Genomic DNA, 27,722 nt, shown 5'->3' on the forward strand with positions numbered 1-27,722 from the left:
GACACCCGTAGGCTCCGGAGCCACCGGCATACATTTGGTTTGCAAATGGCCTTGGGAAGGCAAGGAGCTGCACGCAAAGTGGCGAGCCAGGAAGCCTTCCAGGCCCTGCAGCGTGTGGGTCTGCAGCTGCGAGGTTTTGCATCGCAAATACAACGCAGGAATTCACCGGGATAACTAACACGGGGCAAACATTAACTTCTTACGCCAGTGGCTTTGCGAAACAGCCGGAACAACTTCCCTCGGCGTTTGCTGCTCTTTTTTCATGGAAAAGAGAGTTTGTGGCTCAAAGCCAGCCGTAAATTAACAGCCAGGCGAGGCCATTATGTCAGTGGGATGCTTTAATCGGTTTACAAACCAGCGCTCAAAGTGCGATGGCTGTTCGCAGGGGAAGGGCTGACAGAGGCCCCCTGCTCCCTGCTCCCCCCACCCCGGGGAATGCACAGCGCTCGGGGCGCTGCTGGCCGCGCGTTTGCAAGCGCTTTGCATGGGAAAAACCTCATTAAAGGTGCTCCCCTAGGGTGTCCCCCCCGGGTCCCTCCCCCGACCCCTGGGCGCTGCCTTCGGGCCCCGGGCACGGCTCCCGCCAGCAGCCTGGGAGCGATGCAATGATGACAAGCGCAGGCCGGTGTTAGGGTTCAGTTCCAGCTGATTTTATTTCCTTCCCGACGAAAAAAAAAAAAAAAAGTTATTTACAGAAGGTATATCAACAATCTGACAGGCAGTGAACTTGACATGGTTAGCTGGCATGATTCTTTTTTTCTCTTCTTTCCCAACGTTGCGTTGTGGGTGATCGTTAGACAAAAAAAAATAAAAATAATAATAATAATCTACACAGCATATTGCACAGGATGGATGACCAAAAAAAAAAAAAAAGTTAAACCCTTAACGGAACCACCTCATTAGGCAGACGTCCTAGTGCCTGTCATGTTATATTAACATACATAAACACACAATCTTCTTTTTTGCTTATTATAATACAGACTTAAATGTACAAAGATGTTTTCACTTTCTTCATCTTAAACACAACAGCTATAAACCTGAATACATATGCTATCATCATGCCATAAGAGACTAAAACAATTATATTTAGCGACAAGTAGAAAAGGATTAAATAGTCAAATACAAGAATGAAAAACGCAGTACATAGTGTCGCGAACTCAAACCGGCATTTAGATAGATCCAGTGGTTTAAACGGCACGTTTTTGCTTCGAAAAAAAGTGCAAAAGATGTGGTTTACAAGTTAAAGGTACAGGATCCCTTCTACGTAAATGCACCAGTTGCTTTACTTCATTTCGGGATGCGAAGCTCCTTTCTCCCCCCCCAGAAGGGTAGCGTACAGCGTACACGGCTCGGGCTGTGCGAACCCCCCGCGCCCCCCTCCCCAGAAATGAACAGGACTGCACCGCGGGCACTGGCGGCGAGGGATGCTGTCACTTTAAGATGCCTGCAGATTGGAGTGTAAACATGGACAAAATAGGGGCTGATTTGTGTGTGTGAGTGAGTGAGCAAGTGTGTGTGTGCCTGTGTGAGAGTGTGTGTGCGCGCACACGTGTGTGAGATACTAACCAGCGGCCCTGTTGTTAAAATCAGGAAATCCAAACAGCGATTTACACCGATTTACACCCCCTTTATATATTTTTTACAAAAATACACTGAGAAAATAATCAAACGTTTTCATCTCTCTTCTCTTTTTGTTTTTTAAAAGTGTCAAAAGTCTACATTTAAATATAAAAAATTAAAAGTTAAAACTCTAGCCCTTCAGTGAAGGAGACATAAAAATGGTGCGGGTAATAACGAGAACTACCAAAAAAGGACAAAGAAATACAAGTCAAAAATGTTTGGCCAGTATAAATACGTCCACTTATAAAATGGCATCCGATTACATTTACAAGGAAAAAAACCAACGATACAAGGATGGAGCATCGGTGAGAAAAAACAGTCTTTTCATTTACAGCTCTAAGGAACAAACACATACATACTCTGAGAAAAAAATTTGGTCCTGAATTTCTTTTTTTTAAAAGTCCAGCACAGATTTGAGTTGCGTTTGAATCCTTTAAAGAGTTAAGAATGAAAAAAAGCTGGTGATATTTTTGTAGGAATCAAACATAGCGCCATCTATCTGCTTTTATATTATCCTAACACTATTTGTTTCAAACTGTTCAACAGTCTTACGGAAATCTTAAAAAGATAGACAGGATAACATGCTATATTAAACCCCACCAGTGAAATAATCCAACACCATCACGATTCTGAGTAAGAAGAAAAAACTACTTTTTTTTTTCCTTTTTTTTTTTTTTTGTATTTTCGCTTTTTTTTTTTTTTTTGCAAAAAGCAATCGCCCTCAACGTCCCCGGTACCACAACGTTACAGAAACTGTTCCGACTCGGTCTCTGTTTCAGAAGAAGTTTTCAGTGTTCTTAAAGTTTTCGGCCTTTTTTCTTTTTTTTTTTCCTCTCTTCACATATAGCATAAGGTGACTGAGAAAAACGCTGCCGTCACCTCATCGCGTACGTGCAAATCCGTTTCAGTTTATTATTATCTTCCCAAGCCGGCTCCCACGTTTAAGTCTGGCTCTTCTCCTCCTCCTTAGCCAGGCTCTCAGTCCAGCTCCGTCCCCCTCTCCTCCTCCCATCATCGGCGCCTCCTCTCGCCGCCGAAGAAAGCGGGACGGGTTTTCTCACCCCCAAAACGTGAACCTTGCAAGGGCTCGGGTGGAGTTTTGTGTGTGTTTTTTCTTTTTTCAAGCAGTTCCTCTCGCTCCTTTGCAGGAAAGGGCGAAATACTCGAGACATCCAGCACAAGGCATCGCTCCCCTCCTCTTTTGCACCAAGCGGGCGATAACAAAGGCCCCAGAGGTGTCTGCAGTCCCCCCTCTGTCCCCCCCTCTCGTCTCTCTTTTCGGGACAAAACATAAGAAAGGAAAAAGGTAGCTTTTCGCCGCCGCCAGCCTCTGGAGAAGCAGGGCCGGGCTCGTCCCTCGCAGGGGGTGGGCGCCCAGCAGCAGCAGTGTCCCCGGCCCCTGCCCAGCCAAAAAAGCCCCCCGAGAGCCCCGACGGGAAGGGCAAGTCCTCCCGGCACCGCGTCTGCGCCTCCTCCAGCTCGGGCCGGCCGCGGAGCTCAGTAGGTGAAGACCAGGTTGGAGATGCTGGACTCCAGCCAGTCCCCCGAGATCATCTCACTTACCTCCGGCGTGCAGTAGTCCGGGAACTCGAAGTGCGAGCCCGAGCCGGGCTCGAAGTTAAAATCCAGGTCCCGGTCGAGCACGGAGGAGCCGAAGCTGCCCAGGGACATGCTCTCGAAGCCGGGGCTCGGGTTGAGGTCCAAGAGGTCGTCCTCGAACTCGTCGTCCGACGAAGAGGAGCCGGAGGAGGAGGATGACGAGGACGAGGAGGAGGACGAGTGGGAGGACGCGGAGGAGGACCGCGCCGTCGAGGGGGCCGGCGACGAGGCCCGCAGGCTGGTGTAGCTGCGGTGGTCGGCGGGCGAGCCCGACCCCGACCCCGACCCCGGAGGCGAGGGGCAGGGGGCGCCGCAGTCGCCGTCGGGCCGGCCCGCCCCGCCGCCCCCCTCCTCGTAGAGGCTCAGCGGGTCGCCGGGCTCCGCCGAGCCGCCCAGCGTGGGGCTGCCGGGCACGGCGCCGCCGGGGGAGCCCGAGGAGGAGGAGGAGGAGGCGGCGGCGGCGTTGGCCGCCTGCCCCCCGCCGAAGATGTAGACCCGCTTCAGCTTCTTGTCGGCCGCCGCCGCCCTGCCGGGGCCCGACGGCGGCGCGCCCGCCGCCCCGCGGGGGGGCCGGCACAGCGCCTGGTGCTCGGGCGGCAGCAGCGCGGCCGGCGGCTCCCCGGGGAACGGGGCGGCCTTGGAGGCTCCCGCCGCCGCCTTGCCGTGGGGCCGGCCGCCCGACGGGGGGGGCTTGGGGCCGCCGCCGCCCTTCTTCGGGGCGGGCTTGGCCGCGGCCGCCGGCCCGACGGGGCCCCCGCCGCCGGTGCCGCCGCCCGTCCCGCCGCCCCCCCCGGCCTTGTCCGCCTTGTCGCCGGGCTTGGCCGCGCTGTTGCCCGACTTCACCTTCTTCCTGGGCCGGTACTTGTAGTCGGGGTAGTCCGCCATGTGCTTGAGGCGCAGCCGCTCCGCCTCCCGGATGAAGGGGATCTTGTCGCTGTCCTTGAGCAGCTTCCAGCGCTTGCCCAGGCGCTTGGAGATCTCGGCGTTGTGCATGTCGGGCGACTGCTCCATGATCTTCCGCCGCTCGATCTGCGACCACACCATGAAGGCGTTCATCGGCCGCTTGATGTGCCCGCTGGGCGTCTTGCACCAGCTCGGGTCGTCCGCCTTGCCGCCCGTCGAGGCGGTGGAGCCCGGCGTCGGCGACGAGGCGATGCCCAGCTCCAGACCGGCCCCGGACTCGGACGTCTCGGCGGCCAGCAGCGCCTCCGTGTTCTCCGCCGTGCCGCTCTGCTGCACCATGGCGGCGCCGGGGGGCCGACCGGGGCTGGGCGCCGCCGCGGCGCGGGGCAGGGCGCGCAGCTTCTCACGGCGGCCCCGGCCCGGAGCAGCCCCCCGCGGCCGCGGCCCCGCTGCCGGCAGCGCTCGCACGTCCACACCGGCTCTCCCCCTCCGGGCGGCGACGGCAGCCCCTCGGGGAGGCTCTTTATTTCTCTTGGAGTGTTTTTAGTTTTTTTTTTGGCTTTTGGTCTGTTTTTGGCTTTTTTTTTTTTTTTGGAGGGGGCGTGGGGGTGTCGGTCTGATTTTTTTTTTTCTTTTTTCCTCACCACCTCGAAGCTCGCCCCCCCCCCCTCTGCCCGCGGCGGCTGCTCCGGTGGCCGGGTGCCGTCCGCCTGCCCCCGGCCGCTTCAGGGGGGAGGCGGCGAGCCCCCGAGAGCGCCGGCTGCGGCACCCGTGGCGGCGGCGGGCGGCTCGTGCAGGCAGAACGTGGCCGTGGCGAGGGAAAAGAAAACCTCAGAAAAAAAATTAAAAAAAAAAGAAAAAATCAAAAAGAAAAATTAACAATAATTTAAAAAAAAGGCACGGAAAAAAAAAAAAAGCACGAAGGTGTACGTCCCGGCAGGAAGAGCGGCCAGCCGGGCGCCGAGCCCCGTCCTCCGCTGCTGCTTGCTGCTGCTTTGCTCCGCTTTGCTTTTTGCTCCGCTTTGCTTCGCTTTTCTTTTTGCTCCGCTCCGCTTTGCTCCGCTCCCGTCCGCGCGCGCGGAGCCCCGCGGAGCCGCCCCCCGCACTCGCTCGCTCGCTCGCGCCCCTCCCGCCCCGCGCGCGCTGCTCCGGCTGCAGCTGAGAGCGGCGCCCGCGCCCGCCCCGCGCCGCTTTATCCTTTCGCGGCCCGCGCCGCGGCCAATGGCGCGCTGTATCCAACGCGTCCGCGTGCCAAGCGCCGCCCGCCGGCCGCCCATTGGCCGCCGGCGCGGCGCAGCAGGGAGGGCGGCGTGCAATGGGAAGCGGTGGCGCTGACCTCATCGCGGCGGGGCGGCGCCGCGCGCCCCGCCCCGCCCCGCCCTGCCTGCACGTGCCCGCCCCGCGCCCCGCGACCGCCGCTGCCCGCAGCAGCAGCAGCAGCACCGCGCGGCCTTGCACCAGCCCTGCGGGGGCGTGCACCCTGCACCCGCACCCCATGCACGGCAACGGGGGGGGCGAGGCCGCCTTGCTCCCCACGGGCTGCACGCGCCGCTCGCCGGGACAGCGGCCCCGGCACGGCAATCCCGGCGGTTTGTTTGTTGGTGGTGTTTGCTGCACGCAGCACCGGTTTTTGAACCAAAGGGAAAGCACGCTCCGGGAGGGCTGAAAGTTTTAGGTGCTATGTGTATTGCATGTCACACATCTGTTCACATATTGCATGCATATCACACATATGTTGCATACATACCACATAACATACCACATATATACCACATATATACCGCATACATATTACCTATATATTAAGCGTTTCTGCAACAAAGTGTACGATAGCACCCCTGAGCAGCATTTCCAGCTGGTTTGAGAGCAAGCCTTGAATATTAAGGTGCCACATCGGACTTACACCATTGCATTGCCAAGGGCCAAGGGAAGCCGTGAGTGCCTGACACGCCACCCAGGAGGTCACCTGTGTTACTGGGAGTGCTTCCTGAGGTACCTCCAAATTAGTGCTTTGCTTGCAAAATCGATACCTAGCACTTCCTGGTAAGCACTGGGTGAAATGTTGCCTTCTGGCTTCCCTGAGGACACCCGGTGACACTGGTGAGTTTCTCACCTTTGGGCTTTGTGAGAGGCAAATTGTTCGATGCTCTTCCCCTCAGCCCCAGAGCTGACACGCAAACTGTTGCATCGCAGCCCAGCAGCTTCTATGGACAGCAGGGCTCAGGGTGTCAGGAGGCACTGCTGGGGCTATTTACACTCGTGTGTATTTACACTCACGTGCAGCAGCCTGACAAACTGGGCTTGGAAGAAGTCCTCAGCTTCTGGCAGCTCCACCTGTCAGCAAGGGCATCGAAAGGGAGGGATTTCAGTCCTCATTTGGCGTAGAAAGGTGAATTTGTTTAAACCACACAGCATGTAAGATATTCTTCCAGACAGATTAAAGCAGAACTAAGAACCAATGGGCAGAGATGTGGAAACAAAGAACTGCAGATAACATTTCCGTTAGATGTGTTATGGTGTGCAAGGTCTCGATGCCCCCAGTAAGATGACCCCCAGGTAAATTAAGTGCGTCTTCAAATTAAGCGTGGCTTTGGTGGAAGCAGCCACCGTGGTGTCAGCGTGGTTCAAGCACTGTGTGTGTGCGGGATGGACAGAGGTGTATTGGTTCCCAAATGAAAGCTTCCCACATTAGCAAACTCACCCTTTAGAACTCCTTGATGAAGGAATGGCAAGGATACGGCGTGAAACTCTGTTAAAGCACTTTGTTATGATTTCTTGGCCGTCTCCTTTTAGCTAATTGCTTCCACCCCTAATCCTCTGACTGAACCGAAAAGCGCCTGCAAGCTCCCTAGGTTTAAGCGTGGGGACACACCGTGAGCGTCCAGCTCCCATCTGAAACGCGCTTTTAGGATCACGGGCCAAATTCCGCCGCTTTTTAACAACTTGAAAGGAGGAGAAACGTCCCTCCATTTCCTGAGGGCTTCCCCGGCCCGGGGCGCGGCGGGGACGCGAGGTGGCAGCGCTGAGCCTCGCCGGGCCGGGGACCGCCGGGACACGGCCGGGGCAGGGCCGGGACATGGCAGGGACGTGGCCGGGACACGGCTGGGACACGGCTGGGACATTGTTGGGGGACGGCTGGGGTTTGGTGACAGGACCCAGCCGCACCGAAGAGCCCCGGGGGCCGTCCCGCAGCCCGGCCCTGCCGCCTGCCTCCATCCAGCCCCTCAGGGCGTGGAGCGGGGCGGAGGGTCCTGGGGAGGAGGAGGAGGAGGAGGAGGGGGACACGGCCCCCTCCCCCCCCCCCCCCCCCCCCCCGGCTCTCATTAGCCGCTTAATTAAACCAAGAGGAGGGCGGAAAGGGCGCGGAGGTGCCCGTGGGGTGCGAGCCCGCGTGGGGCCGCTCGGCGACCCGGGAGGAAACATCCTGGCTCATTACAGCGATTCCCGGGACATCTTGCTTCCTGACAGCCCCTGACAGCCGTCAGCACGGGGAAGAAAGACAGCGTCTTATATCCCTTTAAAAAAAAAAAAAACAAAACACCCGAGAGTATTTCTGTCTGCTGCTGAAATCCGTCTCCGTAACATATATTTTGCCTTGCCATTCTACGCTGCATTTTAAGGAGGTGCGCGGCAGTGAATTTGGCCTGCTTGAATTGCAAATGACAAGGCCAAACCAAAGGGACACTGTTAAAAACACCTTTCCCACCATCATTCTGTTGCCTCGTTTGATATAGGGGTAACAAAGTTGATGAGATACTAGCAATAAAGAGGAAAAAATAAATAAAACAAAACAAAAAAAATGGCTTTTAATATAACATGGTGATAGCCTATATTCATGATCAAAGGAGAGTGTGCCCAAGGATCACACATACACTGAGACATTAGCTGGGCCCTCCTACTTCATCCTGTTTGCGAGAAGCAAACCCCATTGTACAGTTGCATCACCCCAGCTCATGGGGTGCCTTTGCTCAAAGTGATTCATAAACACTTTGAACTCTCTGATTTCTTTGTTAAGAAGAATTTTATTGCTTGGAAGCGTTGTACAGGTGATATTATTTACTCAGGAGTGAAAATCTGTTGCCTAAAAATGTACGGTACCATTTCCTTCAAAAACGTCCATTCCCTTACATTGTACTTGAACACGCATAGATGTGCAGTGCTCCTGTTATGAGAACGCTGAGATGTTTCTAGCTCATTTAATACAATAAGTAGGTAAGGAGCCATTTGCGTATACATATTTATATTAATTCAGATATTAATCACTTATATGGAAATGTTTGGTTTGGGAAGGTAGAAACACCTCTCCAGAGATTTTTAATAAGAAAATATGATAATACCTTTTATCCTTTATCCACTTTGGTGACTTTTTAAGTCTAAACTTGTTCTCTGTGAACAACACATTCAAAAGCCTTGTTAAAAAAAAAAAAAAAAAAAGCTAAGAAAACACACTGTCTGCATTTATTTAGGGGAGGACTGAAACCCCTATCCAACCATATAAGATTTAGGAAATGTATTTTCTTTTTAATTTTCATATGAGAAAAGCTTTTAACTTTATTTTTAAAGCTGTTTTGGCAAGCTTTTTCTGCAAAGGTTGAAGAGGAATTACCAGTCTGCTGCATATGTATCAGCAGATTGCATATGCATGAGCCCAAGCTGCAGCAGAGGCTGCCCCACGAAGGGAGCAGCGGCTGGTGCGTGGGTGCAGGGCTGTCCCCCTCCAGAAGGTTCACGGGGGGATCACCCCACTCCTTTGGACCACTGTGCTTTCTGAACACACCTTTCTGCACTGCCCTTCTTGCTCCCTCCCAGCCATCTGCACTCTTCCTTCCTGCATGCTCTCGCCTTCCCATGCCTGCTCCTACACACTCATCGCTATCGCTCTTGTAACATTTAGCTCATCTTTTCCTGTCATCTCTACGAGCAAGCAAACAGCTGCAAGAAGGCAGCTCAGAAGAAGCCCACATAAGTATCAAGAATGAAGTAGTAGTTCTGCCGACTTCCACAACTTCATGACGTCACCCAGGCTTGAGCATCGTTGATAAGACGGAGCTACAAAACCACCAAGTGCTGAATTAAAGTCTAGCTTTCTAAAATCATTTAGAGGGATTTTGCATGGTATTTAATTCAGTATATGGACAATTTATGTGAAAGAAAACATTGCTTATACTTAGCATTCCTGAAAAAGAGGCATTAGGTAGTCTCTGGGCACATAGGAAAAAATTTTTTTGTTGTTGTTGTTTTGCTTTGTTTTGTTTTTAAATTAAAGTCTTAGCTTTGTTAACTTATTTCTTGAAAGACCATTTATTGAACAATATACTCAAGGTAACTAAACTGAAAAAAAAAATCTTGCATAGGATTTAGTTGAGATCATTGTCTTTCTTTGTAAATTCTTTGGCTTATTCATGGACAACTATCCACAGGATCCAACTCTGTGTCAAGAAAATTCCTTTACCAAGCTGCAGCTGGTTTGGGTTAACCTTGCAGTCTAAGACTGCTAAGGACCAGCAGTACACAAATTTCTGGAGGATCCACCTGGCTTCAGACTGACCAGAAAACTGTCACAGAGCCAGCTTCAGGGTTAGCATGGAGGCTTTCTGCAGAGCCTCCAGCAGAGACTGTCTCCAAAGTAACGCTGTTTACAGCTCAGGACAGAACAGTGGAGGTAATAACTGTGATTATTTCAAATGTCTTTAATTTTAGGATCTCCTAAGGCACGGAAATAACTAAAAATAGCACTGTCCTGCGATTAAGACTGGTCTTAAAAGTGGCCCATCATTTTCTGACATTTCAAGTTTAGACAATGTTTAGCAGTTTTTATCATAAAATTACTTTTGTACTAAGAAATTCATCCTTCTCCTCCCCTCCTTCAGCCCTGCGTCCTTCAGAAGTAACAGGTTAATTTCTGTCAGACAAATTTTACTTGTCTTAGTTTTTTGTTTGTTTGTTTGTTTGTTTTCAATTTGATGTTTCTGATGCACAGTTCAATGGAGCAACAGCAGATTCTGGAGGGAAAAGGCAAAATACATTTTAATCTAAAGTGAACGAGAGAAAAAAGTAATCTTCTTACCATCTTTTTATTTCCTTTTGTGCTCAGGACAAATACAAGTCTGGCTTTCTTCCTGGTTTCCTTCCATATAACATATAATTGTTATTCATGATGGTAGTGGTGTGACAATTACTATTTTTTTTTTGAATATTTTGTTCAAATGACACCATTCTGCACTTTCCAGGGTCTACTCTATAACTTCTGTCACCTACCTCACTTGTGCCACTTGTACAAAACAAGGTTACCGATTTAATATCAAATGTGAATGTTTATTTTAAAAATAAAAGGTATCTTCAAAAGCTTTTTTTTTTTTTTCCCCTCTCTAATAACTGTATCTTTTTGAAAGGAGTGTCCGCTGGTAGGGTTCTACACGACTCTTTCAATATAGCACTAATCTAGCTGTCACACTCCAGAAGCATATACATGAGTAATTTTAATGTGCAGGTTTGCAGGTGAGACAGGATGTCTGAATTTACATTGCTTTATGAAACCTGTATGTAAGTTTGATTAATCGCTATCAGAAATAACAAACTGTCTGTGTGGAGCCTCAGGAAGCCAGAATAGTATACTTCGGTTTTTATTATGAGAATCAGACATTTTGCATATATTATCACAACATTTTAAATTTCAGATCATGTGTTTCCCAAATAGACATAGTCTGGTAGTCTTATCTAAGTATCAGAAATGAGTTAAAAAACCCTGAACAGTTGAATTTTGCTTCCTAAAATTACTGATTTATGAATATTGCATAAGTGGATGCCAACTTATACTATATTCTGTGCGTTATAAATGTAGCAATGAAAAACGTGAAAAATATTGTGCTCCTGATAATCAAAGCACTTGCATAAAAAGATTATCTGCTAAACCACACTTCGTTTTGTTTATCAGGGCTGCCTTTGAAATTTGAGGTACAAATCTTGCTGGTGTAACAGAAAATGTGCCTGTAGCCAGGAAAGACCGTGCACAGCTGGTTAGTTTATTCTTACACCCATCTCATTCAAAGAAAAAAACTCTTTTTTTTTTTTTTTTAATGCGTGACTGTGGGACAACTTCTCCAGCTAATAGCCTGCCCAGAGCTGTTAACGTTACACACTTAGGTCCCAAATAAATGCCAGTAAGGTACCAAACGAGATGCTCCAGTACGGCTGTACGACTGAGCGCCACCCAGGTAATGCAGAAGGTTTGCCTTCAGGCCAGCTTTGCCACGCCTGCTCCCACCAGCAGACTGCGACTTACTCCTCCAGGCACAACCTCCTCGAGTGCAGGTTTTGTGGTTTTCCTCTCGTTCCCCATGCTTCTCCACCCAGCAGCTGGCCGGGGTCTTGCCGTGGTACCCCCACTGTCCCTGCCCCACCGTGGTAGCTGCTCCCTGCTCGCCTCCGTGCACCCGCCAGTGTTTGTGCAGCTGCCTCACGGTCAGCGCTGGGGAAACCAGCACCAAATGGACACCAAGCAGACAAATGCCTTTTTTTTTTTTTCTTCTCTCCTTTCTTTTACATTTTAACTTGTATCAGCATCCAGATTTGCTTTACTGCATGGTTATGCAAATGCTCGGGTGGAGCGACAAAAGGGAGGAAGGGGGACACACACGGTCAGCCTGTTTGAGGTTTTGGTAGCAATGCCAACACTTGGGTGGCAGTGGTTGGTGGCTGCCCAGCCCAAACTGTGCCCAGGGGATGCAAAGTGTCACCTCAAATCTCATACACACCTCTGCTGGTGTGGCACAGAAGTTACACGGTTCCTATGGTAAATGTTTTGCACAGGGTAGAAGCAACCAGGATACAGCATTGTAATATGTCCTTTAAATCTGGTGTGTCTTACACCTGGAGTGTAAGTAATGCCTATTCCTGAGGTGTATGACTTTGTCAGGAAACATCCCTGAGGCAACAAGCGCATCACTGATACAAGAGCATGCACATACACACAAATATTGTCATCAAGAATCCTGTGTGTGATTTTTTTCTCCTCTGTATATAAAAGGAAAAAATATTCATCAGCAGACATGAGTAGCGAGACCAGTGGGGGGGAAAACAACACAAACACCACAAATATTTATATTATGGAACTAAATTCAAAAAAAAAAAAAAAAAAGGAGAATATCAAGTTCCTATGGGAACAGGGACACTGGAGATGCTTGCTTCTTGGGGTAGCAGCACACTGCCAGCTGTGGTGTAGGATAAAACCACCCTAGCCAGCTGGAAAATGAGCCATTTCAGGAGCTGGAAGCAATAGTAAACATCAAGGTCTTCATCCCTGGTTTGTGCATCCCCTCGGCTGTGATTCAGGGGTGGTTGCAGTTCTCCGAGGTGTGCCCATAGCAGCTGGGTGCAGGCTGTGGTGTGGAGGTGCCATGCGCTCCAGCTCTCGTCCCACTGCCCCTCTGTGCATGGCTCTGCTCCCCTGGGCATGGAGGCTCAGCAAGGCAGCTACTGGCAGATGCATGGCTCCTTTGCATAGCTTCACCTGCCCAGAGATCCTTGTGTCTTGAACTTTCTGCTTCCTTGCTCTCAGCCACGGTGTTGCTCCAACATAACTCCTGAACTAATTTGTTTTTAATCAGGTAAAGGAAATGAAAACAGAACTCACCCAGCACATAATTCACGTTCAGTCTAATCTTGCAAAAATTTACCTATGGGAAGCTTATTGATTTCATCTTCAGAATCACATGTGGCAAGATAAATTGCCCACCTACTGATGAAGATAAAAATCATCCATCATTTAATTTTCTCAAGTAAACTATTCCTGGTTTTCCATTTTCCTACCCTTCCTTACTGCTATAAATGGAAAAAGCTCTGCTGTTCATATATAGATACAGAGTGATGCATTTTGTAATCTTATGTCCTTCATACCTATATTCACTCACTGAGTTTTCAAATTGCGTGCTGCTGTACATCCTGATAGTGATGGTAAAACAAAAAGGGCTTGATGCTGCTTCTTGGGAAAGCTTAATATCTAATGCAAAAACCCTTGCAAGCTAGGGGTGCAGAACTGATGTCTGACCACTCTGGACTGCTCACAGATTGCTAAGCAAATCTAGCCATGAAAGGGTATCTGACACCTATCACACAGACGCAGCTGGCATTCAACTCAGACATTTGATTGCATTTGCAATTTTCTGCCTTCAATTGGTCTTCCTTTGGAACACAGGGCAGTAGCACTGTACTGTCCACACATCGACAGGGGTAGCGGAATTTGCTGTTTCGTGGGGACTGTAATATTGCATGCAAACCTAAACCATGTCTGCCTGTGATATGCCATTCCTTAAATGTGAGACTTGCAGAACTGACTGTTGCGGTTATTGTGTAAAGAAGACAAATTACAGCATAGGTACATTCTCAGCCTGCAGTTTTTCGGGTTGAGTTCATACAGGACAGCATAGTGCCTGGCTGGATTAAAAAAAAAAAAAAAAAAAAAGGCCATCCCTTCATATCCAGAGGGCTTATTCCTCACCTTTCAGGTGGGTGATCCCCTGGCACAGGCACCCAGCTGCCCTCTCAGTCCAGAGCAGGGCTGCTTTGTCAGGGGGATTCCAGGGACCGTGTCCCACAGGACAGCACTCTGCTGTTCTCTGCCTCCCACTCGTGAGTAGACCGAGCAGCATCCAATGCTACGCATGCAACGAGTCCCCTCTTTTTCCACTTTCAGCTGCTTTTTTTCCCTCTCTCTTTGTCTGAAACAAACACATTCAGATGAGTTGTTCAGTCCGTTTGGGTGAGATACAGCCTTGTTTGTTCAACTTACTCCTTCCCTCTTTTAAAGCAGGGAAATACCAGGTTGAATTTTGCACTAACTTGAAAAACAAATCAGCTGCACAAAAGTTTTTCCTTATTATTTCCCCTATTATTTACTGAAGAAAAAAAAAAGACAACAGTTACTCTGCATTCATCACAGTGACTCGTATAAAGCATGTGATTCTTATGTTAAGTAGCAATTTACAGATGGCCAGGTGCAATCAACATATCTAATCTTATCATGCATTTGTTTTATTCGCAGCTGCAACAGTTGGTGTCAGTTAATAGGTTACTAAACACGGAGTATATTTATTTCCTTTCATCCTGCTTTGGGGCTACAGAAGTGATTTGTAAACTGTTCTAGCTGTTGAATTTATGTTTAATTTTTGTGTGTGGCTTTTTTTTGTTATTTAGTTTGTGTCATTTAGGAAGAAAAGGAACATGGCTTTCAGAGAATTTTTTTTTTCCCATTTGTTCTATTTCTTTTTCCATTAATTTAGAGACTTCAAAATAAGCTGTTTCCCCTCTTGGTTTCTAATCTAAATTAGACCAGAAAATACTGATGAAGTTTAAAGTTTTTGTTGTTATTGTTTGTTTATTTTTAAAGAATGATGTATCATTAATGAAGGGCTCCATTTTTCCAGTTTAGTACCCATCAAGTCATGTGGTGGATTCAGTATGTAGAATCATAATCAGTATAAGCTAAATTTAATAGTAGTCATAAAAATAAGGATTGTATTCTGTTCTTAGCTTTATGGCTCACAATGTGGCCACCAGGATGTATAGATATATATACAGTAGTAAACTAACAATCAAATAACCTCCAAAGGTCTAAGCATGCTGGAATAAAACTGAAGAGCCTGTCTAAAGTTAATGTTTAGTCCATAACAATGATTCTTTTTCTTTTTTTTTTTTTTTGTAACGGTGTTGGTGTCAGTTCTGTTTTTTCTTTTTTTCTTTTTGCTTTCACTTACATTGAGAAAATTTTGTGTCAGATAAAGAGTGATGCTATAATAGCTCTTCTATAACTCACATGCTCATACACATTTTGCTTATATGTATCTTCAAATCTGCTTTCCAACAAAAGGAGTTTTAATAATAAAGAGAACAGCTATTAGTACAGGTCAATGTCTTTATAAATAATTAGGTATTCTCAAAAGTAATGAAGGTGCACGTGTAAATGAGTTGAACAACAACAACAAAAAAAAAGATAAATAAAGAGAAAAGAATCTCAGATTCTGTCCCTGATTATGGTCTTAAAATGTATGGACAGCAGTGTCTTATCACTGACATAAAGCAGAATATATGCATAGTAATCGGCAACCATTATATCTATGAGTTTAATGAAGCTGAGCTAATAATTGCAGGAAATAATTTACCTATTTAGATTAGCCCCTATCTCTGCATATATTGTTTTCCGGTAGGTTGAGATTCCCTCTGACTTTTTTTTTTCCCTGAATTATATTTTCACTTTTCAGTGCATTTTTATCTCTGATACTTATCCCAGCATGATATTTGCATTGCTGTATAAAGTATTGAAAACAAGACCTTCGTTTAAAAAGTCTATTAGTAGTTGTTCATAGACTGAAAATCTAAGCCGAAGGCCTCAAAATATTTTGTAATTTGATATAAATAATGACTGGATGCATGCCAAGATTTTGCACAGAAGCATAATTTTGTTTTCCCAGCTTTTTTTTTTGGCTTTGAAATCTCTAGTGGTCATGCTCCCTCTTACTGTACATCACCTTATTCTAGATGGGAAGACTCTTCTCCAGGCAACGCTAAAATCTTTCCATCCAGGCTGTATGTACACCAGTTATTCTGTCACTGGGTCTGGAGACAGGATTATCCAGCCTGACTAATACATTGTAAAATGTATGGATTTTCAGTTAGTCAAATAAGGCCATAATTGTGATTTTTAAGCCTCCACCTCAAGGAGTTTTTGTTGTTGGGAGGTGGAGCTGCTGCCTTATGTGATTTACTTGTGAAATCTGAACTTTAATTTCAGAGGTTGAATATTTGAATAGTTGACTCCTTATGCTTGGTTAGACATGCTAATTCCAGTCTAATGCAGAAGATACTGATGCATGCATGCTTGTCTATCTGTGCAGTGTTTTGTAGCTCGTACTCAGCGAGTTCACTCAATGTCTACCCTGCAACGTGGGGCTGGAGATGTGCTGGGCTCACGTTCCCACTACGTCTACTTCGCCCCGAGGCCCCTGCAGCCAACACAGTCACTGACCTCACCAGGGTTTGCTGCACTGGGTCAATGCCGCAGAATGCTCAGTGTGGAGAGCCACCAGCCTTATATCCCCCCAAAGTACTGATGTACTAGAGTAAGGAGTAGAAGTGCATTGCCCTGGCTCACCCAAACTGGAGATAGCTGCAGTGTGAGCACCAAAGGGTGCTGGCTGGCATTGCCATGCTGTCAGGAGGCAGGCAGATGGGCTGGAAGGGTGCCTGCACCTTGCTCCCGGTGAGCTGTCTTTCTGGCCGTGGAGGAAAGCATTACAAGTGGCTGGTGGCACCTCTTTTCAGAGTGTGTTTTTTTTGTTTTTTTTTTTTTGTGAGGCCCCATAGGATAGCAGAAACATTTGAAATAATCACTGAATAATAGTTTTTAAATGGATTTTTTTTTTTTTTTTTTTTTTTTTTTTTACTATCCCTGTGTGTTATGTGGCCACAGTAACCCACAGAGGACCCCCTGACCATTCTGGATTGGACTGCCCTTGGAGCTATGAATGAAGCATCTTTTGCAGCTTTTACCCTGTGTTTTATTAGTTTAAAAAAAAAAAAAAAAAAAGCAATCTGTAGCCTTGATAGTTTTAAAGGATGCTCTGAAACTCTAAAAGGCAGGAACAAAAAATCAGAAACTTTTCTTTAGTGAAGCCTGCTGTTATCAGCAGCAAGGGCTAGAAAGCACTTTCCTTATCTCTGGCTCCATTTTCAGTGTGCTCTTTGATGTGATTTCACTATTGGTACTAATAAGGGTTTCACTACTGATCAAAGTAAGGAAGAAAGAGAGAAACATACAAACAGTGGGCCATTTTGGTGCTGTGGCAGGACATCTGGGCAAATACTGCTGTTCTCTGCCCATGTGAAGTGGTACATCAAGGAAGAAGAGCAGGTAACAAGAGGCTCATCACCTACGCATCGAAGGGAAACCAACTGCAAGCACGAAGGAGCACTGGGACTCCAGCCAAGGTTGTTCCACACGGGAGAGGCACCTTTTCTCTGGGGGCCAGGGAGAGATGTTAGAGACTCCTGAGGCTTGTGACTTCTGCTTGCTGGCTCAGGCACACATATCAGCATCTTTTACAGTCAGTTCATGTTTCCACATTTTTCTTTTTTTTCTCCCAGAGCATGGAGAGCAGGAACACTTTGGTTCTTTGCTAAACAAATGCCGAGCTTCAGAAGGCATCACAGGTCTCTGGGAATAAGGATCCACACACCTCCTTTTTGACTATTACTTTTGACTGTAGTGGTCTAAAGACTTAGTAAAAAGAAATCTTCCAAAGGAATATTTAGTCTTAGGAGGAGCCGAGCTCATATATATCATTTTTAGAAACACAGCTAAGCGCAGAGCTGAAATTAGAGCTTTGGAGATGAGTGCTGCTTTCTCCCTCCCCATGTGGGTTCAGTGCAATACAAACCACCAGGTACTAAAGTGCTTGTCATCCCACTCATGTCTAGCTGCTCTTTTCCTACTTGAATGCAGGCAAATTTCTTATGTGAGGCAATATTTTCTAAGGCTACCTAATCTGATATATTTTCTAGCGAGTGTTGCGGTTTGGTTGTCTTTTGTAGTGCATGGTCCAAATCCAAATATCATGTAGTCAGTCTTTGAAACAGATAATCCATTATATTGATAGCAGTGACCTTGAACTCACCTGGCTTTTCTGCACCTTAAGACTTCTGGGATTTGCCCTTTTACCGTAGATACACAGGGGTGTTTTCGTCCTGGGATTTCATCTGTTCGGAACTTATGAGTACTCAATTCAGTAATCTTCTCAAGTCAATCTGCAGGCTTTCTGCAAATTTTCCAGTTTAAAACTTGAAATGGAATTGTATTAATTTTGCCTTTTAATGACTAAGCACACCATCTTTTTAATAATGACAGTTCAGACACCCAAGTAGTAATTATTTCTGACAGTCTGCAGGTGAGCGTATTCAGCTCAGAATACATTACTAAATACAGTCTTCTGGCAGACTTCAGAGCAAGCAAACACAACTGACTTTTTCTTCCCTTCGCAGGATATTATTGTCTATGAGGGGCCATTGTGTGGAAGTACAGCACTAAATCTGAGAAGTAATCTTCTGAGGCTTTTGTTTGGTCTCCTGTTTTGGGGGTGATTATGGGGAGAGGTAAGAAAACATCCTTCCTTCCATAATCTGTGAAGAGACACCTGGATTTTGAGCCTTAAAAGAATGTTACCAGGGTCAGATGCTGCCTCTGAAGGAAATGGACTTGAAATTAAGCATTGGTATCAGCCAAGGGAAATGAGTGCTATCATTTGAGGGAAGCAGGAACTTCATTTTCCATCCAGGGCAAAATGTTTGTGAGAGACTGTTCCTCCTGAATGCTGCACCATTTATTGTTCAAAGTAGCATGTAAGAGAAAACATGGCTCTCACCAGTCTATAAAACAAACCTCACTGGTACCGCCTGTGAGAACTCTTCTGCTTGTGCTCTGGACTTTGTGTTTGCAGCAGAAGTCCACTGCTGGCAATAGGCCCAGGCAGGGAAAGAGAACACGAGGCAGTGGAGCTGGGGAATGGCCTCCTGTTTTGGCACTTACAGATCTAAACCTGTGACACCCTGAAGGGACCTTGCTCTTAATACTGGTACTGATTTGGTACTATTAATTACAACAAAGTTTTCCAAACAAAATTAGATCTGAATGGTGAAAAGAAATATCTGTGATCCTCGGGAGTTCAGGCAGTACAACACACAGATAGAACTAAATGGTAAGTGGGGCAAGCACTCTTTGCCTTACAAAAGGTGTGTTGTGGCTGAGTAACTCAAAAGATCCATTAGATAGAATAAATGATTATCTAGAAGGAAAACAAACAAACAAAACAAACAAACAACAACAACAAAAAATAGTACTCAGAGGTCAGTTAAGTATTTGATATAGTGCTGCCCAGGAAATTATTAATTAAACTTGAGAAGATGGGGATCTTTATAGTGTTCTGAGGCTGGGGAGAAACTGAGTCGGGGGCCTCAGCTCTGGACTCTGCTGAAAAGGGTAGGTTTGGTCTGGAGGGAAGCTAGCAGTGAAGCTGTGAAAGGATTTGTCTCGGCATTGTTTTTATTTATTACTTTCATTAATGATTTGAAAGCACATTAAGGAAATCCACTCATAACACAAAGAGGCATAGCCAATGCAGAAGATGATCTGGATAACATACATGAACTGTTTCTGTATGAATGGGGCAGGAGAGATGGGATAAGGAAGTACAAAGTGCAAGTCCAGGCTGCTACAGATTACCAGCAATTGATTTTACTATGGGGTAAGTGTTCAGTGGTTATAAACAACAAAGGCTGAGAGAGCAGCCTGGGTATACAAACCTGTCACAGGAAGAATATCAGTTATCAAGGTGCTGTAGCCACAGAAAGCTATAAATTTCATAATTTCATAAATCATAATGTTACTAAGATCAATTTAGCTTTTTATTTATTTATTTATTTATTTATTAGCAGGGGTTATGGAAACAGTATCATCGATACAAGGTTCTAGTAAGGCACTACTGAACATTCTTGGATAATAGTCATATGTTTTCAGGAAAGATGAATTATAGGATTAGAGAAGAATTACACTCCAAGAGAATGGAGAAACCTAATATATGTAGGTAGGCTAAAAAAGACAAGCTTCATTAGAGTAAAGGCGGAGAGGGGATTGGACCCCTGCCTAATTAAAATAAAGAGCAAATAGGGAAAACTTAAAGATTTAAGCTAAAGATGGGTTATCAAAAGATTAAATGGCTGTAAATGAGCTCTGAGCAAAATGAGAAGTAATTGTTAAATCCAGAGTTCTATCCAGTGAAATTATGTGGAGAGAGCAAGAATATTTAAAACATAATTAAAAATGTCTGCCCAGCAGTCTTTAGACTATATTAATAAAACATATCTTTTATTTTAACATTAATCTAGGCATTCTGTTAAAAGAAAAAAAAATAATAAATCTTTTGCACATATGCACTTAAAATATGCATTTTTAACATATAAGAAAAAGACTTTCTCTTGCCAGACAGAGTAGCAGTGGTCTTGGTATTGCAGCAGCCTTTGACAGTCAAGAAGCACAAGTAGAGGAGTGTGTGGTAGCCTTAGGCTGGTGTGTGCTTCCTTGGCATGTCCTGTGCATTGACCAGCTGCACACCCAAAGCTGCAGGGGGATGAACACTGCCAGTCATTCTGGAGGTGGAACAAGCAAAATCTGGTGGGCAGTTCCTAACCTTCCAAAACGTCAAAGGACAGACTTTATTTGTATATAAACTGTTATTCATTTCATAGTACAGTAAATATACACATTTTTTTTTATATATTTTCATTGATGAACATTATATTTCAAACCTACAGTTGTATTTCATTGTATTTCAAGCCTAGAATTTTGGTCTTGAATTTGACACATTCAATTGAATAAGCTTATTATCAAATAAATAATAATCATATAACAATCTCACTGACCAAAAACTTGATCAAGGAAGATCAAACTGGAAAAAAAAATCTATTCAAAAAAAGTGAGAAATTTGCATTTATGAGAGTTCTGTGCACAGCAAACCCTGCCTTTTTGGGTGCCTGATCTATGGGCATGTGCTGGCCTGCACAGGGCTGGGGACTCAGTTGTATTTCAGCCAATAGGGAATTAATCCATTGCTATCAGAAAGAGGATCACGTGTTTTATTATTATTCAGCAAGATGGAGAACTATGAAAGAACCTTCAGGAAAATGGTTAACATAGATCAGAGAAATCTCTTTTAATAAAAGTGCTTTAACACATTTTAAGCATATGTTTAAACATGATAAAAATGAAACATGAACACAAAGAAGAAACACACTCTTGACTTTTCTAAAAAATCCATGAACTGAGGCTTCTATTACTTTGATGCCATTTAGTTCAGTTTTTGAACTATTCTGGAAAGGAAAAGGCAACCCATTCAAAATGAATGCTAATTGTATCTAATAGCTTAGCTAGAAGAACTGGTTGAGCTTCATTTGCTGATTTTTTTTTAAATCATTTGTTATATTGTTGTTTAGCATAACAGCACTTTATAGTTTCAGATAAGATCAGAGATATGCTGCATTTTGTGTAGTGTCAAAGACACACTGAAATGTGATTTCCATCCTCAGACTGTAGACCAAAAGCAATACTGTACATAACATCTTGGCTTGGTTAGACCAATGGGAAGGAATAATCACTATCATTCATTTCAGGTTTCAAAAAAGAAAGTAACATTTTTATTTTCCACAAAAAGAGATTTTTTTTTTTTTTTGATTGAGCTATACTTGATTTACAGGTAGAAGGAGAAACAAGGACTTTGCAAGGGGCATATAAAACTACAAAAATCATTAAATGCAATGATATCGAAAGTTTAAAACAATCAGTAAGCTGTGTGTGACTGCAAAGCACTTTCACATGGCTCGTGAAAGCACTGTGGATTTAAACGCACGTCTGCTAATCAGTGTGTGCTTGCTGTGTGCTATGTCTCATTGTGCTGGAGTTCCTCTGAATGGCTGAGAGTCCGTCAAGCACAGTTTCCTGTTTCCCAACAGCAGATGCTGATGAAACACAAAGCATAAGACACTGGGTAAGCCCAGGCTGGTATTTCCACAGGGATATCCTCCTTGTCCTAGCAATTGGCGCTTTGTCCGACACAGCGTGTTGTGTTTGTCTGCTTGACTTTGTGTCTTAGTATGACACATACATGTGGCTTATCCCCCCGAAAAGGTGGAAGGCTCCTGGGTTAAGGATGAGATAGAGAGTGAGGGTCATTGGGTGTGTGGTCCGTATCTGCATGGCAGATGCCACTGCTCCAGGCGCTGTGTGCACTGTTACACACTGAATGTGTGTGGGGTGGGCCTGCTGAAAAACCGTGTACATGTACGGAGGATGATCCTCTAGCCATGGTCCTCCAGCACACATGCACCAAAGAAATATGCCACTGAGAATTTCAACAGATTGGTCATGTTTTTCCTCTGAGTTACTGCAACGATACATAAAAACATGACACAAAAGATTACTGTTATATGTGAATTTACATGGTTGCCTCAAGCGCAATTAGAATATAATTTGCACTTGTTCTACATGGAGGGTAATTACCATGGACTTTTTAAGGGAGTAATCGTGACCTGTAAAGCAAAATGCATCCCTGAGCTGGCAAAACATTCAATTTTTGCATGTTGTCTCTTCACAGGAGTGCAAGATCTGCATGACATGAGACAAAACTTCTTTTTATGGTGAGGGTGACAGAGCACTGGAACAGGCTGCCCAGGGGGGTTGTGGAGTCTTCTTCTCTGGAGACATTCAAAACCCGCCTGGACGTGTTCTTGTGTGACATGATTTAGGTGTTCCTGCTCCTGCAGGGGGATTGGACTAGATGATCTTTCCAGGTCCCTTCCAATCCCTAACATTCTGTGATTCTGTGACTTCCCTTCAGTATTCGGTACCATTAAAGCTATCTTACAGCTCTGCATGGTGCTACATGGCAGTAAGCATTTATACTGGTAACTGTTTGACCTCCGTTTAATGCAGGTTTGATTGAGTGTTGTGAAAATGTTTATTCCTTTATATAGTAGTATATGACACAACTTGCTTGTTTCTTACTTTTAAGGATATGCAATTTAAAAACTAAATGATAAGAGGTGGCCTTCAGCAGTATATTGGGACCAGTTTCAACAGTCTTGTTTATTCTGAGTACTTTATTCTACAAGGAAGTTCACTGCTTTAGAGCAGTGAACTAAGCTGTATGCAGTATAAAAGTCATATGAAAGTGCAAGTACTCTTATGGTTCAACAGTAAAACAAGTTATAAATCTGCACGTAAAATGTTTTCCATTAAGCTAGTGAATGAGCTGATGATTTGGTTAATTCTAACTAAGTCACTGCGTTACCACAGCTTCATAGGTCCCAGCAGACTAAACATGAAACCTGCACTACATGGTGATTTATTGCTCTGCTTATTCTAGAATGTCAGAAAGATTATTTGCAGAGAAAGCTTGCTAAATCTCATTAAAAATACATATTTTAGTGTTAGGAAAGCTAAGTTGACATCTGGGGTACAGGGAGCCCTGTGTCCAGAGAGGAGGATGGTACAGGAGGACCTAACAGGTTTGCCTGTGGTCAAGCCAAGCTCACAGGATGCTTCCCTTTAATCCCATTGGTCTTTTTCTTGGAAGAGATGAGGATTATCTCCTTGCTGCCTTGCAGCTAGATGCTTCTTTTGATCGTATGCAAGGCAAAGTGTTCAGCCCCTGAACCTTGCACTGCATACATGTAGAAGAACTTCAAGCTGGGACCTGCCAAATCAACACACCTGGATGGGTGGGACATGGAGCTGAGCTCTTGCCCCTCTAGCTAGGAAAGGTGAGACCAAGTTGAAATTGTGCCTGAGAACAGGGAAAAAAAAAATAAAAAAATAAAAGGGCCATGTGGCCGCCAGGGCTGTGGCTCGAAGAAGGGAAAGGTGAGAAACATGTAAGTGAAAATGAGAAGAAATAGAATAGATTTTAAAATGTTTATTTAGTAACTTAATAGGAACAGGAAAACATGAAGTAACTGTGCTAATGGATCATTTTATTATGTTATACCAGTCAATGAAATATTATCAAATTATTTGTATTCAGAACTTTACACAAAATCCCCAGGTTCTGATATTTTTGAGGGTATTGGATGCAATATTAGGCAGTTCTGTGTCACACAGGGCCTGATTCTGGACATATTACGGATGAGGACTGTTCCAGGAGTATGGTGGCAGATCCTCAGTGACTCACTGAAGTGGCTCTGTTTTACTACTGACTGTAAGTCTGGAAGGGAGTCTTTGTTGATCCATTATCACTTTAGCTTGGATCAAGAGGGTCCTTTTGAAGCAAATCTTCCAATCATTTGCATTTACACTGTTTATGTTGATGTCGCAGAGCCCCTTTGAAGCACACATGCTGGATTCCTTTTGGATTGCACCGAAGTGGAAGATGTGCCCCAGAAGTACACCTAATGCCCATCCGCCTTCATGGAGCCAGACTGGAGCTAGGACAGCAGGACGCCCCACAACTGCTAATGCCTCGGAGCTCAGTGCTCTCCCTTTACGTTATATCCTCTTCCCTATAATCTTAGCAAATCAGATCTTGAAGGATAATAGTTTCTTTTTTTTTTTTTTTTTTCCTAGCCCAACTTCTTGGGTCTGCAAGAGTCTTCTAGACTCTCACTGCCTCACTGGTCAGAAGTGCTCCACCACCATTTCAGGATCCTGCTTCCTTGGGGGGGTGTTTTGAAATTTAATGGAAAGCTTGTAGAAAATTAAGTTAATACCTACATTTCTGCCCATTTTAAAGTGAGTGAGTGAAAAACACAAGTCTGGAATGACTCTAAAGAAAACCACTGGTAAGAGCCATGAGTCCGTGACCACCCAGTAGTGGAAACAGGGATGTGTGTGTGTGTGTGGGGAGGCTGTTTTAAATCTGGAACTGATTGCATTCACTTTAGCACTTCCCTGCGTGCTTGTTTCTATTTGCAATTTTTAAATCCAATTTTTATTTTTAGCTGGGTGTATTTTAATGCTTTAAATGAACAAATTGGATTTGTTTTCTAACTGTAAGCAACACTGATTGTTAAAACTGCATCCAGTAAGAGAAAGGCAATTTTAATGTGACATACCAAGCACACAAAAATACACAGACATGTAAACACTGTTGAGGTCTTAGGGTTTTGGATATAGGTGTGAGTTGTTTTTATTAGAGGATTAGTGTCCTGCAAGTTTGGGGAGAATTTCAGGTTTCTGGGTGGGCTGTAGCAGATTGATGGCTTTTTATCTGCAGCCTGCTGCATTTGGCCAATATGTTCTGTCTACTTACTCAGTTTTGTCCTTTTATAGAGGTTCCCCTACTTTATGCCATATTTTTTGCTTTTTATTTCTTTCCAGGATTGTTTCCTCATTCATCCCTGGCACCACTGCAGTCTTTCTTAGCTAACAGAAATACCACTTGAAGCACAAACAAAAGCTGAAGAAACTGAGGCCCCACATGGATAATCTCATAGATTATTCCATGATTAATTATCCTAGATTTATCAAATGCCATATCCAAATAAGGTCAAACATGTAATTTTAATCTTCCACAAGACACACAGACACTGCTCTGCACAAGCCTCGATTTCTGTCACAGAAAGCTTGAACCGACTTCCATTAATGATAAAAAAAAAAAAAAAGTAATGTTGATACATTCTGAGCTATGTACTCAACATGTCAAGCAGATCATTAGTGACTGACACCAATGATGTGCCATGGACAAAAAGATGTCTCTTTTGTGCTTGTCCTTTACTGACACTCCTGTCGCATCCTATTCACCAGCCTGGAACACTGATCCTCTTGTGCATTGGATCAAAAACGTCCATGTTATTGTTAGTGGTTTATGTATATCACCTTCTTTTTTTTTTTTTTCACAGTTAGCTTTCTTTGTATTTTAATCACTTGGATGAAAAAGACTGTTCATAGCAGAATAATCACCAATGAAATAAATATTTAGCTGTTAACTGAATGAGTATCATCTTTTTAATAGGTTATAAGTCCCAAGTCCCAGGGGGAGACTCACAAATTCACTTCATTTCCCTGATTTCACATTTAGGTCTCCACATTAGCTATAAATGTGTAAAACCACATGGAGGTAGTTCCTATTTACTACATCGCTGAGGAGGCACACGGCTCTTTTTTCTTCCACCATATGGTTGAAGTAACTTGCACACAAGCAATTTGTTCTGATTCAGCTGTTTCAGCAGGAAGGATTTGCAGAAGCAGGATTGGGAAATACACAGGATTCTCTTTCACTTCTGTGACAAGAGTTATATTTTTAATTAGCCCCTGTTAGTCTTCTAAGGGTATCCTGTAAAAGTTCAGTTCTGTATCTCAAGTCTGAGTCCCACTCAATAGGGTCATTTTTTGGTGTGTGTATTTAGGAACCAGTTTTGAAAGCATCACAGGTTTTTAGAAAAGTCAGTTCCTTGATTAATTATGTTAAATAAAGTAAGAGCTTTAGATTTCTTTTTTTCTCCCAATAGATTTGACTTATATGAAGCTTACTGAAGATGCAGGGAGAAGGTGGTGGTGGTGAATAAGCTACTTCACTTGAATCTTAAGAGAACCAGCTGTTGGGAAGGTATTATACAATTTATGTATATTATTTTTAATACCTGAAAGTCCAAGGTTTGTAAGGGAAGGAAGTAAAAATTAGGTCACCTAATAAAGGGTAGGAAAAAATGTTAGATTAGTGCATTTCGTGTTACTTGGTTACACAATAGTATAGTTAAAATAAAATATGTTTACTAAAGTCTGAGAAGTAAACAATAAAATTGAAAAAGACTATTGAAAATAAATATTGGCTGATTAAAAAATTTGCACTTAAGTACCTACATTGACTAAACCTATAACCAACATAAAAAAAAAAAAAGAGAGAAAAAGCAGATAACATAAAACAGCCTTACTAATTTGCAGTGATGCTCTGAGATTTTAAAATAGTAGCAGCTGAATGAATGTGGCATTGCATGTTTTTAGGGAGGGAGAAGACAACATCCAACGGACTTGTAAAATGTTTTGAGTTCATAATTTCACATAATACGTGCAATATAATTGATGATGCCTTAAAAATTCAGCTCTAATTCAACATCCTGTTAGCAGTGCTATGGTTAAGAGCCTTTGAGAGAATGTCCCTTTAATGGCACTGGCCCTTAAGTTTTCAGTTTAATATTTAAGCTGTTTCTAATTGAATTCAGCTAAAGCTTAGCATAGAATTTATGGCCTTGGATGCAATTTTCATTTTCATAAAAAAGGAAAAGGGGGAGAGAAAAAAGGCAACATTTTAATCTGTTCTGTCCCCGGAATTATAAAGTGGTAAACAAGGTAAAAATTTCAATGTTGTAGCCACTTTTCCAAAATTTGTCCAAGTGCACTTTCTTACCCTACATTTAATGTAATATAATGCACTGTAATATAGTAAATACATGTGCATACAAAGCCAAGAACTAATCAAAACACTGAACTTTGAACCTTCTGCAACAGACTTAAAGAAAACCAAATCAAAATCTTGGGGAGTAGGGGGGGTAGGAGGGAGGAGGGTGAAACCACTAGGAAAGGGGCTCTGTACATGTTTCAGGAAATTACATTAGCCTTCATCAACACAAGAAAACTAAAGTGAAAAGCCAATCTCAGAACACAAAACTAATGTGGGTTTTAGGAAAGTTCCTGAACTTTTGTCAGTGGATATGCCCCATCCTGCATTTCACACATCTCTGACCCCGCCAGGGCCTGCCTCCTCCTTGCACTGCTGCCAGAGCCAGCTGGCTTCCTTCACCCTTTCATCAGCAAAGATTGCAAGATATATACTCCAGCCTTGCAGAGCTTTTAGGGAATAAAATACTTCTGCCTATCCCCAAAGAGACAATGGGATTACAGGGAAAAATCTTGGGAGAAATTTTGTGTTTGTTATATTGTCAGCTGGCCCCACAGAGTTGGGAAGAGAAGTGCTTCTTCCTGCCCTGTCCTCACCCACAGCTCTAATGGTTGGTAGAAACACATCTTCTGCCATCTACAGACCATCTTTAGCTTTGGAAGGGCTGCTGCT

At 44.5% G+C, this 27,722-nt stretch overlaps 1 protein-coding gene across 1 annotated transcript; it reads right to left on the reverse strand.

Moving 5' to 3' along the window:
• Positions 1-2,423: 2,423 nt before the first annotated feature.
• On the reverse strand, positions 2,424-5,294 carry SOX4 (SRY-box transcription factor 4). Its single transcript, XM_066992063.1, has one exon. The coding sequence runs from the start codon at positions 4,459-4,461 to the stop codon at positions 3,118-3,120; it is 1,344 nt and encodes a 447-aa protein (XP_066848164.1). The 5' UTR covers positions 4,462-5,294; the 3' UTR covers positions 2,424-3,117.
• Between the last annotated feature and the right edge of the window lie 22,428 nt (positions 5,295-27,722).

Source organism: Anser cygnoides, chromosome 2, assembly GCF_040182565.1.
Source record: "Anser cygnoides isolate HZ-2024a breed goose chromosome 2, Taihu_goose_T2T_genome, whole genome shotgun sequence".
Classification (NCBI taxonomy): domain Eukaryota; kingdom Metazoa; phylum Chordata; class Aves; order Anseriformes; family Anatidae; genus Anser; species Anser cygnoides.